Here is a 16093-nt window from a genome sequence, read left to right on the forward strand (position 1 = left end):
TGTGTGTATGTTCTTGTATATGGTTTATGAGGACACAAATGTGTATAATGACATGGGTATTACAACGTAAACATGGTTTATGACGACATCTGTGTCCTCATACTAAAACATACTAAATGGTGTTTTTTGAAATTCGAAAAATGCCAAAAGTTGTCTGTGATTGGTAGGTTTAGGGGTAGGGTTAGTGTAGGGGGATAGATTATACAGTTTGTACATTAGAAAAAACATTATGCCTATGGAGAGTGACCGTACACCACATATCCAAGTGAGTGTGTGTGTGTGTGCGTGTGTGTGTGTGGGGGGGGGGGGGGTGTTTTGTGTGTGTCTGTGTGTGTGTTGTATGTGTGTGTGTTGTGGGTGTGTGTATGTGTGTGCATGAGTGTGTGTATGCGTGCGTGTGAGAGAGAGATTGTGTGTAAGTGTGAAAGAGTGCAAAAGTGAGTTTTGTTTCTACCCCTGCCATTTCCACATGAGATTGCAATTCTTAAATGTGATCTAACAAAGGTAAAGATAAAATATTAACCATAAATGCTGTTTATATTGCTTGTAATTGGGATGAAGTAAACATCTGTTGAGTATTTTAACATAACATTTTTGATTGTGTTGAATTAAAAACCCAAAAATGCAGCGGGTCCACCAGACCCACGAACACTGGCTGAGTAACAAAAATATGAACACCACACAAGGGTTAAAAACAGTCTGTGAGTGCCATCTTTTGGACATTCATCATATTGCATTGGTTTTCATTTCTTGTCCTCAAACAGAGCACAAATCTGTTTATTTTTACGTCACACATTCTACATTGATTAAAAAGGAAAATCAATTGTGTTTTTAATGGTAGTATTATTTTATACAGAAATAAATTATTTATAATTAAGATGAGAATAAAGTTAGTGTTAATTAAAGTTAAGGAAAACAAATATATTGATCTGAAATATAGCAAATAATTAAAAAAAATATATATATTTTAAATTCATTCAGGTACAATTACCAAACATATCTCAAGGTCTTTTTGTCTTTTTTATTAATTTAATGAATAAACCAATTATATAAAACAATTGTCAATGCACTACAAATAAACTGGTTCTATGCCTTTACTTTATTAATAAAACCTATTTAAAAAATACAATTCTTAAGACATGTATTTTCCTTTGGTGGTACAGCCTGAGACGTGCACAATAAAAAAATAAAAATTGCCTTCTGCATTTTAGTTTTGCTTTTCCCTCCATTGTACCGAACTCGTACCCAACCGTGATGTCTGAACCGAGGTATGAACCCAACCGTGACTTCTGTGTACCGTTCCACCCCTACTGTCATGGGATTAATATTATAACTATTATTATGTAGTAGTGTAATGTAGACAGATACAACTAAAAGAGGTTGAATTTTTCATATAATTTGCACACTGAATATGGGTTAGAGCTTTTAATTTTGAACTCTCAAAGTGCACCAGATTGATGACTTTAACATTAAAATGCACAAAATTTTCGTTCAGGGACCTGGATATTGCATAGGGGGCGCTGGCCCAAAAAAGGTTGAGAACCACTGCTCTGAATGGCACGAATGGTATTACTGACTATTGAAACTGAGCAGTGTAATATCTTATATGTAAGGTTGACCATTTTATTTTGGTATTTTGGCGCGTGGCTCCTTTAATACTTATGTTCCCGTTCTGGATGCTCTCCTTCGGTTCAGATAAGCGCGACTGAAGAGAGGCGAGTTGTGCTGAAGCTCTGTCTAAAAAGTTGATATGAGTTTTGTTTATTGTACTAAAACATGTAATTTTGTTCTTTAATACACTTTAATCTTATTCATACTTGTATGAAGTTTGTGTGAAAGAAGTGAAGCATGTATTTTTGAAGAGAGTTCATTAAGCATGAGTGTGCAAGCTCTGGCTAAAATAATGCCTTACTAAAATAATCAGGGTGATGTTACAATTGCGAGAGAAGGCCACAGATTCGAGCTTGTTTTGATTCATTTGTCCTTTTTATTCATGCAGAATAAAATCTGCCTTGAGTAATTTCTGTTGGTCTCGTTCATTTACCCACACAACGCAAAGCTAAATGAAGATCGGTCACATGAGAGACACACACGCGATCGAACAAAGGAAACATAAAAACATACTCCGTCATTTTGGTCATACAGATAAGAGTAGGATTGTTCGAAACTAGGGAAGCACCGATAGCATTTTTCCAGAACCGATCCGATCCGATCCCAAAAATTCTGAGTATCGGCCGATACCGATCCGATATCAGCACAGTTTTCTTTTTAATCAATGTAGAATTTCTATACCTCTGTTTGTTGAACTGATAATTACTCTTTTGTGTGTTAAACATCATTATAAAGAAAAACAACAAATTAAAAAATTATATGATCATGATCTATGACAAAATACTATTATAAACCAGATTAGTTGAAACTTCAGCAGCAAAAGTTACTCTAGAAAAATCATGAGAGCACAATAATTGAATAAAATCTAAACATTTAGTGAAAAAACATTATTTAGTGGAGATGGAGAACAAATAAAAGTGAATAAGTGTAGCACTAAATCTGTTAAAATGTTACTCATTGCTCTTTGTATTGTTGTAAAATACATTCATGAAAAACAAGTAAATATATTTATGATATATACTATAAAATTAAAAGACATTTCTTTTAAATGTTTAGCACAGCTGTTTAATGAGGCAGCAACATATTATAGATAGGACAGAACAAGAAAGGCTATTAATAATCTTTCATTGCACAAAAGTATTATAATATGAAAGGCTCCAATACAGAGCGGCACAAAGCGTTTATGCATATCCCGTGCGCAGAATGATGCGCTTGAAGCAACATGGAGTCACAGCGCTTCACACTGAAAACCTCAAAGCAAAAAGGGAAGAGATTTGATGCGTAGTTCCAGTATTATATGAATGCAATAGTTCCGGTATTATATGAATGCAATAGTTCCAGTATTATATGAATGCATATAAGGTGTGACTGAGTGACAGTGGCTAATGGTTTACATGGCTAATGGGTCTGAGGTATGAGGGCCCCTTAACAGAGTTTAGCTTAGGGCCCCAGGGAGGTCAGGATCGGCTCTGCGCGTGAAGAACAAGTATAGCGCTCTCTACTCCAGTGTGGTGATCTAAAAGACACCCGGGAGAAAGTTACATGAACAGCAATAAACTCCAGAAAGATAAAGTCATTTTAAGCGAAACCATAGACCTTTCTCTACAGATCAAGTATAACAATAGTAAAGCTGAATCATCTTGAAGAGAGTTTCATCATGTTGACTGCCGTAACCGAACGTGACGCGCTGTTTGAGTGCTGAATGGAGAATGAGTGACAGCCGCAGCGGAGGGAAGCACTTACTTTAATTTAACGACTTCAATATTAATCATTAAATCACTTTATCACATTAAACTATGGAGTGGCTTTAGAACACTTATAATATAGTGCACGAAAAGTTGATGGTTCTTTATAATGTTTTTTGTAGCTTTTGTGAGGCTTAACAATAACACAATAGTTTACACACAATATCGGATTTTGATAGTGAGTATCGGATCGGCGCATCTCTATTCGAAACTGCTAAGTATTTAATTTTATTTGTGTACACTCATAATAAACCAGAACACTGTGGCTTTGTAAAATAAATAAAAAAAACAGGATGTGTTTTCTGGCGTCTCGGTTTCCTTCCCGTCAACTAGTTCGTGGAGCGCTTCACAAAAATAAACCAAACTCAGCAGAATACGGTCACACAGCTTTCTCTTTTCTTTTGTTAATCTGTTAATTATTTAAGTCAAATATATTTAGCATATTTATTCCTTTTATACAGCCCTATAGACTAGGGCTGCACGATAATGGCTAAAATGATAATCACGATTATTTTGCTCAAAATTATAATTGCGATAATTATTCACGATTATTCTCATTTGAGAATCTACATAGAAAGAGAAGAGTCAGTTAACGGTTTTGCACAAGTATTTGCGCAAAATCCAAGCAGATTTGGTTTACACGAATTTCCCCAGCAAAGTGAGTAAACATAATAACATGCCAAATTGGCCAGTGATTTGACAGAGATACCCGCCAAAGTTCATTTTTAGCCGCATTTGGCGGGTGTTAATTTCAAACCATCAGACTTCATTTAACCAACTGCTACAACTTCCTCAGACAGCAAGTCAATACAAATGGCATGATTTAACGTTAAAGCGTTTTGTGATGCGTCTTCAAATTAGATCTTCTAAGCGACACATTTCGGTTGAAAATGAGACAAAGTAAAGATCCAGATCGCTCAGCAAATTCGTACTGCAGAGAAAAATAGTCTAACGTTAACTTACTTGTTGATACACACTGAAAACGGGCAGTGGCTGTCGTTTTCAACTGATTCACGTCACATCTTGAAAACTGGTAAAAACTTAAACTTAAAAAAATAGAACAGTGAAACTCATTTAGAAACAGATTTAGTCACACAAACAGCACAAGTGGCTTGTGAAGAAACAGACTGGCTGTATAACAATTTCAAGCAAAAGAATATCGCTGTGGAGATCAGTACGTGCTTTTCCCGCAGTGTAGAGCGCGCGCGCTGGGTTGCCAGATTGCACCGACTAAGTAAAACACGGAGGGCATAAAATGTAAGAGAAAAGCTGTTTGGATAATTCGGGAGATTTAAGCTATTCAGATCTGGCAACCACAAACATCAGTGCTAGTGGGGACTTGTTTACAATGCAAGATAATGCAAATGCCTAATAAAAAAGCGTTTTCAGTATAAAAAACGAGCGGGCAAATATCGCGACGATTTTTAAAAATTAATCGAGAGAGGCAGATATCGTTATCGCGATTAAAATACGATTAATCGTGCAGCCCTACTATAGACTATGACTTTATGAAAACAAATTATTATTTGTATTTTATTTTAAATGTAACTCCATTCTCCTTAAATCATCCTGGCGACCCAGGGTTTGGAAACCTGTGCTCTAGGGCAGTGGTTCCCAAACCTGTCCTGCCGGCACCCCAACACTGCACATTTTCTTTGTCTCCCTAATCAAACACACCTGATTCAACTCATCAGCTCATTATCACATGGGTTAATGAGCTGATGAGTTGAATCAGGTGTGTTTGATTAGGGAGACAAAGAAAATGTGCAGTGTTGGGGTGCCGGCAGGACAGGTTTGGGAACCACTGCTCTAGGGAACTGGGTTTGGCTCTCCTAGTATAAGTGAACCTCAGGGAATATAATAAATAATGTAAAAACTCCATGTCATGACCCCTGTAAAGATGTAAGATGCATTATTAAAAAGGATTCTTTAGCTATTAATGATTAAACACTCACAGAGCTTTTCTGCAGTTGACCACAGCTGGTACCAGTCTTCTTCTCCCCTCAGCTGATGTGTTGTATTTCATGGGGTTCAGCTCATCCAGCGGCTCCTCTGAGATCTGAAGCATGTAGGAGATTGTAGAGCAGTGAGACGGAGAGAGTTCCTCCTCTGAGTGTTTGTCTGATTTCACAAACTCCTGAATCTCTCTGGACAGAGTCTGATCTTTCACTTCCATCAGACAGAGGAACAGATTGATGGATTGATCAGCTGAGAGACGATTAATATTCTGCTTATCTTTGATCTGGTATTTAATGTGCTGTATGGTTTCTCTGATGTTCTCTGAGCTGTTCTCTGTGTGTGTCAGTAGATCCTGTAAGAGTCTCTGATTGGACTCCAGTGAGACGCCCAGCAGGAACCGCAGGAACAGATCCAGCCGTCCATTCTCACTCCAGAGGGCTTTATTTACTGCTGATGTTAGTAGATCATACAGAGAGTTTTCATCAGATCCATTTACAGAGTCAGAATCACTTTCTTCATCAGACCTGAATTCATCCAGAGAGACTTCATCAGATCCATTTACAGAGTCAGAATCACTTTCTTCATCAGATCTGAATTCATCCAGAAGCCGCAGTGGTTCCTTGTTCTTCATTAAATAGCAGTAAAACACATAGAAAGCAGCGAGAAACTCCTGAACGCTCAGATGAATGAAGCTGTAGACTTTCCTCTGATGAATCACAGATTCCTGCTTAAAGATCTCAGTGCAAATCCCAGAATGCACTGAGGCGTCAGTGACGTCTATGCCGCTCTCAATCAGGTCCTCCTCATAGAACATCACATTGCCCTTCATCAGCTGATGGAAAGCCACTTCAGCAAGTTTCACAATCACTTCTCTGTTGGACTGCAGGAGTTTCTCTGGATCTCTCTCTTCATACTTCTGATTCCTCATGTTGATCTGAATCAGCAGGAAGTGGATGTACATTTCAGTCAGAGTTTGAGGGATTTCTGCACTCAGATCTTCTTCCAGGAGCTTCTGAAGCACAGTGGAGGAGATCCAGCAGAAGACGGGTATGTGGCACATGATGTGGAGGCTTCTTGCTCTTCTGATGTGTGAGATGATTCTGCTGGCTTGATGCTCGTCACTGATTCTCTTCCTGAAATATTCCTCCTTCTGAGGCTCATTGAATCCCTGAATCTCTGTCAGACGGTGGATGTATTTGGAGGGGATCTGATTGGCTGCTGCTGGTCTGGAGGTGATCCAGATGAGAGCCGAGGGAAGCAGATCTCCTTTCATGAGCTTTGACATCAACACACCCACTGATGAAGTCTCAGTCACATCAGAAACTTCCTGAGCGTCTGAAAACATCAGTGTGATTCTGCTTTCATCCAGACCATCAAAGATGAACACAACTTTACACTCCTCATAAATCTTTGAGTCCAGATCTTGAAGTTCAGGATGAAAGTCCAGCAGAAGTCTGTGAAGACTGTACTGATGATCTCGGATCAAGTTCAGCTCTCGAAATGGAAGCACAAACATGAAATCTACATCCTGATTGTCTTTTCCCTCGGCCCAGTCCAGAATGAACTTCTGCACAGAGACGGTTTTCCCGATTCCAGCGATGCCTTTAGTGAGAACAGTCTTGATCTGCTCTTTCTCCTGGCGTCCTGGTTCAGGAGAGGCTTTAAAGATGTCATTGCAGTAGATTGGAGTGTCTTGTGAGTGTTGTGTTCTGGCTGTTTTCTCCATCTGTAAAACCTCATGTTCTTCATTCACTCCTTCTCTCTCTCCCTCTATGATGTAGAGCTGTGTGTAGATCCTGTTCAGGAGGGTTTCATTCTCTTGGAGATTCAGTCCCTCAAATAATCTCTCATACTTGTTCTTCATGCTGGCTTTGTGTCTGTGTTTGACTCTCTGTAGTTCATCATTCACTGGGTGAGGAGAATCCTGGTCTCCAGTCTGATCATCTCTATAAACACTGCTGAGAAAAACAAAAGTGGACAGATTTAAGAACATGAAAAATAAAATCTAAATCTACATAATCTAAATCTTGTCAATCTCGTATTTTCTGTACAATTAATGTGTTTCAGTTTCAGTTCGACCCTTTTTGCATTGCATAGCTCTCTGTGCAGTCTGAGTGCGTGCAGTAGTGAGTGTAGATGTAAATAAACATAATTATGCATTTTGAATAAACTATTATCTGAATAAAATATGCATTTTGCTAAAATATTTCATAATAAATTAAGTGTAGTTTTAAAGTTCCACGTGTAAGACAAGTAATCATATTTTTATGAAAGCTGGGATACTGTTGGAATAGCCTATTAATGCAATATAATTACTGTGTTCAGAGTGAATGTGTGTTTCTCATAGCCTACCTCATGCTTTTGTTTTTGTTTATTATCATTTTTAATTTTGTCATTTCAACTTCTGCTTTTGGTGGTAAGCAATCAGATGTTTTTTGTTTGGGAATGCAATGTTTGTATTTTAACCTTTTTTTGCACATATAAAGTACAGCACAGCGTACAGAGATTCATTCACTATATCTGTTTTCATAGTCTTTATATTACACAATGTTTGGAGGACAACATTGGGCAGGATGTGGAACAATTTTTATTTTATTTATTATGGATTTAAATTAAATTTGACTAAAGATAATACATGATTAAGAATTCATATTCATTCTATATTTGGGATTATTCATCTGATTCATTGAAAAAATAAAATAAAAATTATTCCATTATCAAAATATTCATTAGTTGCAGCCCTACTGCAACTCTCATCTCTCTGTGTGAATTCAGTGTGTGTGTGACTCCCATAAAACAGTTAATTCACCACTACAGGTCAAAGGTTTACACTCACCTGGGGTCAGAGGTCACTGCTTTATCACTGGGGTCAGAGGTCACTGCTTTATCACTGAGGAAAGGAGGAGGAGTCATTGATCTGCCACTCTTCACAGACACACCGCTGGGATCTGGAGATGAAGATCTCTTCCTCTTCACTCTGTTCTCCATAATGAGAAACTGACTTCAGAAACTGTGCATGGAAAAACAGAACAAATCATACAGAACATTTAGATTATTCCAGTACAGTAAAATCAAATCTCAATACTACACACACAAAGACTTTCTAGAGATTTCTGTGCGTTCAGACTGTGTAGTTGCAGCAGATTGTGGAGTTGTAAAGTGACGTCACTGACAGCAGTTTATATCACACTAACTGATCTTCACATTGATGAATAACTCTCTGAACGCTTCAACATTATGGAACAGAGACTCAAGACAAAAGGATACGAGTGAGAAACTGGTTTATTGAAACAAGTAGTGGTGAGTACCAGTAGGTGACGATAATGGTGAATGTCTTTGAATAATGAGGATGAGGTACACCGACGGTTTATGGTGCTTTTGCAGAAGATGAAGGAGGTCATGGATGCTGTGGTGAGAGATCGCTGGAGTACACACTGGAACAGAGAGAGGTAAGTAGCTGGATGATGAATGGAACAAGGAAGACGAAGGAGACTTTGGATACACAGGATGGTAGACAATAACACTTAAACATCAATCGTTGAAAGCTAAGAAAGAGAGGGAAGTGAGTCCTTACTCAAACGAGACCAGACAAAGTGTAAGGTGAGTGCTTTTATGCTGACTGTGATGAGGAGATGATGTGCAGCTGACAGCGATCTCTGTGACTGGGAAGAGCATGCAGGAGAGGGCCAGGGAGGATGATGGGAAATGTTTTATTTTAATGGTCGAACATTATCAGATATGCCTTTTATTATTTATCTTGTTTTATTATTTATATTTATTCTTTAAATAACATAAACCAGTTAATTTGATAGGCATTTTTATAGCCATCAAAAATGCATCTGTTTGTCATAAAAGCTCTTCTCACTAAAGCTGATCGTCTGTGAATCGACGCCTGGCCTACAGAAGCCCGGAAGTGTTTGGTATTTACTTTAAATGTTTACATTTTTAACTTTGTATATTTCAGATTGTAAAGAATCCATAAATTAATCTCAGCTAAAAGCAGAATCCATAGAGCTCGATATTATCATAATCCTGAAGATCATTTTTACATGTACAACACAACTAAAATAACAGTTGATATTTGAAGATCGAGTTTAATATGATGGTACAATAATATGACATGATATCAGAAGAAGATAAATGAACTTACCGTAATTAGATATTTATGCGCGTTTTAAAAATTCTGAAGGTGATTTTTCCTCGGGATCTTCTTTGCTTTCAGTTCCTGCTCAAAGGTGTTTCCTCAGATTGCGCATGCAGAGGCCTCAGGTGTCAACAACAAATATACCCCGCCCATCTCTCTTCTTCTTCATTCAGTGTTCTGGCGGATTTAGTTCTGTCGTGAAGGATGTTTAGCGCCTCCTGCTGTATACTGGAGTGTGTGACATCATGACTTCTTCAATCTCTAAGCCTTGCTTTCATCTGTTTTTCTTTAGGCCTATTTCTATTCATTCCATTTCCACTTACTTAAATTTTGAGTTATAATTTTTTCAATAGACTTTTTTCTGAACTATTTTTTTTAATTAACATCTCTTTCAATATAATCACATTTATCTGTGTTTGTTTTATTCATGAGAAATAGATTATTATAATCTAGTAAATTTGATATCTTTTGTTTCTGAAGGGTTTCAGTTTTATTGATTTATGAATATTGTAATATTCTTGGTAATAAACTGCACACAAAAACTGATTAAATGTACTGGGAGAAATCTTTCAATAATAACCATATGATGGCAAAGCCTAAATAAATGTACTATAGTCTCTGGGTGCTGTTTACAAAAAATAACAATTTGTATTAATATCTTTATTGATTTTCTATATTCTGAATATTTAAAAAGAGCAGTGGCGTCTGCTGATTGGCTGATCTTTATTTCCTTTTCTCCAATGAGAATCCCTTTCAAGCTCAAAATATTGACAATCTGGACAACAAACCAAAACTAAACTTTAGTGAGCAGTTCCTGTTCGCACAAAGTGTCCTGATCACATCATATATATATATATAAATCACTGAAAACAAATGTTCAAAGACAACGAAACATAAAACTATGTTCCACTGCGTCAAACGCCTTGTAGAACTCTAAGAGAAGATAAAACTTTGCTCTGAAATCAAACCAGAAAAGTCAAAGATGCCTTACATGATTATAAATGTGCTTATTTTTATAAAGCCAGACTGAGATTCATTATTAGATACACTGCATGAAGAGTGGGATTTTCGTCAGTAAGCGGCGCTGTAGATTGTCGTGGAAGTTCACGTTTACGACTGCACACGGCAATCTGCAGGAAACGCTGAAAACTGCCGTGAATTGTGGGAAATTGACGTGGGCCTTGCTGGGCAGTCGTCCCCCCATGACCCCCCATGACCCCTCCATGACCCTAATTCTAGGAGAGGCTTTTAACATGTAAATGAAAATGCTGTGAGCTCTACAAATGCAAATCAGGGTCGCAGGGGGAGTTTTACCCCAGGTGACATTGTTCTAAAAGCTATTAACTTCATTCTGAGAAAATCTCTGGTATAAATAGATCAGGCTCAGTATAGCCTAATTATAGACTCTTACATTTTATCTTGAATTGATATATTTAATGAAAGTATGCTAGATTAATTACTGTGTGTCATTAGCAATGGCCAATGTTATGTAAAAAAACTATTTATATCAACAATTAGTTTTAATCAGGCTTTGCCACAAAGGTAAATGTGCATTCCATGTGAACAACATCCCAGTCTCCTAGAGCTCCACCACTGTGCACAGTGGCATGACTACAGTGACCTTTTCTTTGGTCCTGCTTAAATGCACAGTGGATGTGTTAACCACACTTCTCCCAGCAATGCGCTCAACAGGCAGAAATGATGCTGGGTATGACGTGTCTGTTCCCTGCAAGCTCCAAACTTCTATTGGCTTTCCATAAAAATGTCTGTCCGGATGGGGATGAAGCCAGGAAACTTGCGCAATAACATGTTTGAATGCAGAACCTTTTGACAACAATCTGAATACATGTCTTGCCGTACCAAGGAGAAGGTTGTGCATTGGATCTATGACGACAAATCTTACGGCATCATAGTAACTCAAGCGGAAAAGTTCTGACCATCTCGCTCCATCTTGCGTTCAATTCTTTTCTGTTCTGCCTTCGTCCTTGCCCGTTTGGATAATCCAGCATAGTGTGTGTGATCCTTTGATGTGCGTGGCTCCTATGGGATGAATATAGTATCAAAATGATTAACACGTGCAGCACTCGTTTCTGAGTCGATTCTATTTGATTCATTTGAATTTTGAGACTTTCATTTTGCGGTTTCTCCTTGCTCGATCCACACACAGATGTCTGAGTAAACCTGCTACCACTAGATGGCAGTATTCTGCTAAAACAGACAGCGTAATCAAGCGTTCTTCCCCATTTAAAGGGATAGTTCGCCCAAAAATGAAAATTCTGTCATCATTTACTCACCCTCAAGTTGTTTCAAACCTGTATGAATTTCTTTTTTCTGCTGAACACAAAAGAAGATATTTTGAAAAATGTCAGTAACCAAACGACTGATGGACAAAAAAATACTAAAAAAATACTACTTTGAAACAACTTGAGGGTGAGTAAATGATGACAGAATTTTCATTTTTAGGCGAACTATCCCTTTAAGACGCTTAATGAGAGTGATATTGAAGCACCAAATTTAGTACACAATATAGGCCTACCTTATTAATAAAGCATACTTTATAGAGGCAAAGAGATTGCATCAGATTATGAACAACACCCATAGAAAACCATTATAAAACGCTTAACGTGCAATAGCGCGTTGCATGTTCAATAAGGTGTATAGGCTACTGAGTTTAAATATCACCGTCTTGACGGCATTGACGTTAAGCTTTTTCTTTATAATATGCTCTATGGGAGGAAAACTATATAGCCAACAGACAAGAGCCTATATGAACGCGACGCGCGGCGTTTCACGTTCCTGACACCTTTCTTACCTGTAATTGACACGCTTCTGTTGAAATGGTTTTGTGTCTTCCGTTAAAAGTCCGTTAGCATCTCAGCCGTGTTCATAAGAGGTAAGTTAAGGCTAACTCTATAGACTGGAGCTCTTGTTTATGAAAGTTTGGGAAAGTTTAACCACATCTTTGTGTAGATAACAGTTTTTGATAGTTTTGTTTTGCTGGTAACTTGTCAATGGGTGATTGGAAGTAAGCTAATTTATTTAACCTAAAGGAATGCACTTTACTGTAAATCAGTGACGTCACTTACAAATATTGATTAAAAAAAATGTCAGAAGTGACAGAAAAAACCCTCTACAACAAAGGGTGAATTATTGTTTAATCATGATAATAATTTCATATGCATTTATTTCACAATATTATTATCTTATGATTTGTTTTAAATATATTTATTCTTTCTCTTTTCTGCATTTCACCTCTGCTCTAGCTTGGGTCCTGTTAATAAACCCTCTGCTCTATTGTAAATGCTGTGTAATATTGTTGGCTCTGTGACAGCCATCGGCTCTGATCCTCAACAATCCCGTCTCCATACCGGCGTGATGACTCCGACTTCCAAACAGAGGAACTGGATAATATTCTGAATGTTCTGATCCAGTCGGACTTCTGACCTGTAATGCTCCTGGATCATAATCATACACTGTTCGCTCGTTGGCCAGAGGAGAACTGCCCCCCCGACTGAGCCTGGGTTCTCCCAAGGTTTATTCTCCATTCTGCCACTGATGGAGTTTTGGTTTCTTGCCACTGTCGTCTTGGCTTCTGGCTTGCTTAGTTGGGGACATTTAATACTCAACAATATTATTGATCTGCCTTACTTAAGGTGGACGATGACGCTATTTTCTTCTAGAAACAAACTTTGCTGTATTATTTTCATGTTATCACTGTGAAGCTGCTTTGATACAATCTGTGTTGTAAAAAGCGCTATATAAATAAAGGTGACTTGACTTGACAAACTGCAATGAGACAGACACCAACCATACTGTCCAACTCAAAGGTATTTATTTATTTGTATGTATTTTTTACTGATAAATACTGAAATTCTTTTTACTTTTAAATGCTGAATGTGGTTCAGTTATTTCTCACAGATATCTGGCCAGCTCACTCATGGCTCATACTCTTAGCCTTTACACTGTTTGAGTTTATATCCCCAATGCAATATCAGGGGGTAAAGATATCATTAGAGTTCTTAAACTTATGATTTAAGAAGTTTCAGATAGAGCTGTGCTTTTTGCAAATGCATGGACATTTTATATTTGGCATTAACTATTAATCTTATATGAAAACGCAAGAAAACGTGACAGTGACCAGGGGTGCGTTCTCCGATAACGTTGTCTCTTAGCGCGCTACGAAGACTCAAAAGGTACACCTTAACTACAGGTATACCTTTCCTACGTGTGTTCTCCGAACTATACCTTAGGATGTTGCTTAAGGTAAACCTTCTTAAGTTCGACCTTAGCAGGCGCTGTCCATGGTGGAGGCGCTGAATAGGTTGATATCGATGCCTCGATGATCGATTGTGCGCTCTTTCCTTCACAGCGGTATAGGTAAAGTATTGAGAAAACAATGTTCGTTATAAAGAAGCGTTTTAGAAATAGTACAAACTGCATTTATCGGGGCTCATTGAAATATGTACATGCAGAAATAAATATGAGTATGTGTTTATAATTTAGCAAGTGTGCAATCCCAAACCCTCACGGCCATAAGTGTGTTAATTTTCTCCACAACGTATGCTGATTATCCACCAGCCATTTAGTTGACATACACTAACTGGCTCCGCGGACGGCGCCGTCTTTGATTTAAAACAAGTACTCGCTGTCTCGCTGCCATAGCTATAAAGTTTGTGCAACTCATCTTTCTTTATATAGACTCCTAAGCCTTTTCTGTCAAATGGTTCGCCAGCTGATGTGCCTTAGGATAGTAATTAAAAAAGCTAACAACCATTAGTGTATGGAAACTTTATTAATGAAAACACTTCCATACACTGGGTGTAGGCTATAACAACTTAAGTATTTTATGTGTAAAATTTTAAAGTAAAGTAAAAATGTAATTTTAATACTAAATCAGATTTTATATTAAATGTTCATATAAAATTGTCTATGTGTAATTAAACTGCGATGTAAAAAAGCTTTTTGCGTAGTGGTGGCCACTAGCGGTATGAACCGTCAACAGTGATAAGGTATAGCTAAGAGCGCTCCAGACCAACCTTACGAACGTATGACTTACAGAAGGTATACTTAACTAAGAAGGTTTCGGAAACCACGTATTAACGATAAGGTACTTCTTAAGGTACAACTTAAGAACGACGTAGCGTTAAGGTACTTTCGGAGAACGCACCCCTGGACTTCCCACAAAATGAAAGGAATATTCAGAGGGAGTTGAAATCATTTATTGTGGGCAATATCATGCCACAGATATTGTATATTGAGTAGGACTGCACGATATATCGTTTTAGCATCAATATGGCGTTGTGCGCATCCACGATAGTTCGCCGCAGGATGTGCGTTGTCATGTATAGGCATCGTAGTTTATCAGTGATCCGTATGGGCCAGTTGTGCCCCGGTTAGGAACGCATGTGATTCGCGGATTAATTACAAAGTTTAACCGTCATAGAGTGAAAGTTTATCATTTGCATTTGTTTTTAAGTCGAGTCAGCCATCAAGAGCAAGAGGGACTCTTCTTTTTTCAAATAGATTACTCATGATTATTTTCAAATAGACCTAAATAAATAATCTGGTGAAATTGTTTTTATATCGCAATATATATCGCAGAAATACAAAATATCGTATTTCAATATCGTGCAGCCCTAATATTGAGCATATCTTAAATTGAACCTGGAATGATAATTTGTGACACCAGATGAGATGTATGATAGATGTTGAGCTGTACTATTGTTTTTATTGCAGGTTTTCTGGGATGCCCAGTGGAAGGCATCAAGGCACCAGATGTTGGCCTGGACAGATGTTCCTGTACACCACACCGACCTCTGCTTTTGCATGGATGGCTGATTACTACCATGTTCTGTGAGGGTATTATTACAGCAGAACTGAGCTCCTGTGACAGTGGAATCTGTAGGTGTAAAGTCACACATCAGGACATTTAAAGTCACAGAGAGAATTATTCATTTTTTAGTAGAAGTTTCAAACTTGTTTCTCTCTTTCTCTCTCACGAACAACACAGCACTTACAGCTTTTCAAATTCTTCACTGGAGGTGCACAAATACTGTTTTACAAATCTCAAAGTAAGAAATTCATACGCTCACATTTAAGGCGCGGTCACACAAGGGGTTTGAGCATATGACGTCAAGCTCTGCAGCGTCTTTCTTATAAACACAGATTCAACATATAACAAATAGTAAAATATTCAAAAATATACAATCTACTTGACTTTACAACAAAAATATCATTGTCACATCATCATGTATTGATCCTCTACTGGTCACATGTTATCATGTAGAGCGAATTCGCAGGTCAGAGTTCACCAGACTTGAACTGTGGAATGCAGTGAAATGTGAAACTTTCTGGAAGAGCGGGCATTTCCAGTCTCCCACATTCACATGTATATGAATGGCAGTCAGTGGAAGGAAAGGTGAAGTGTGACTGCAGCTTTAGTGTGCAGGACTCGACATCGACACCCGCCAACCCACCAAACGCGGGCGGATTTCAGCAGTGGCGTGTAACGCACTCATACGAGACACTTTGGCCAGTTGAATTTTTTTTAAGACTATATAATATATACATTTTTCAATCGTAGTCTGAAATAATGAATAAGTGCAATGTAGTGCTGTCAAAAATATACATTTTT

General features: G+C 37.9%; 1 protein-coding gene across 2 annotated transcripts in view; it reads right to left on the bottom strand.

The window, feature by feature from the left end:
* The window catches only part of LOC311077432 (NACHT, LRR and PYD domains-containing protein 1 homolog), a 146277-nt gene extending 136691 nt beyond the window's left edge, over positions 1–9586 (bottom strand). The window contains exons 1-4 of one of the 2 annotated variants that reach the window (XM_084105887.1): positions 9466–9586; positions 8624–8749; positions 8152–8325; positions 5312–7273 (exon numbers count right to left, since the gene is read on the bottom strand). In XM_084105887.1, the coding sequence (XP_083962013.1) occupies positions 5312–7273; positions 8152–8303 (2114 nt within the window). In that variant the 5' untranslated portion in view covers positions 8304–8325; positions 8624–8749; positions 9466–9586. Of the gene's footprint in view, positions 1–5311; positions 7274–8151; positions 8341–8623; positions 8750–9465 lie in introns of both variants that reach the window. The other variant, XM_084105885.1, reaches the window with a different exon arrangement.
* Positions 9587–16093: the final 6507 nt, after the last annotated feature.

This window comes from Abramis brama (assembly GCF_963993115.1).
Source record: "Abramis brama genome assembly, chromosome: 2".
Taxonomy (NCBI): Eukaryota; Metazoa; Chordata; class Actinopteri; order Cypriniformes; family Leuciscidae; genus Abramis; species Abramis brama.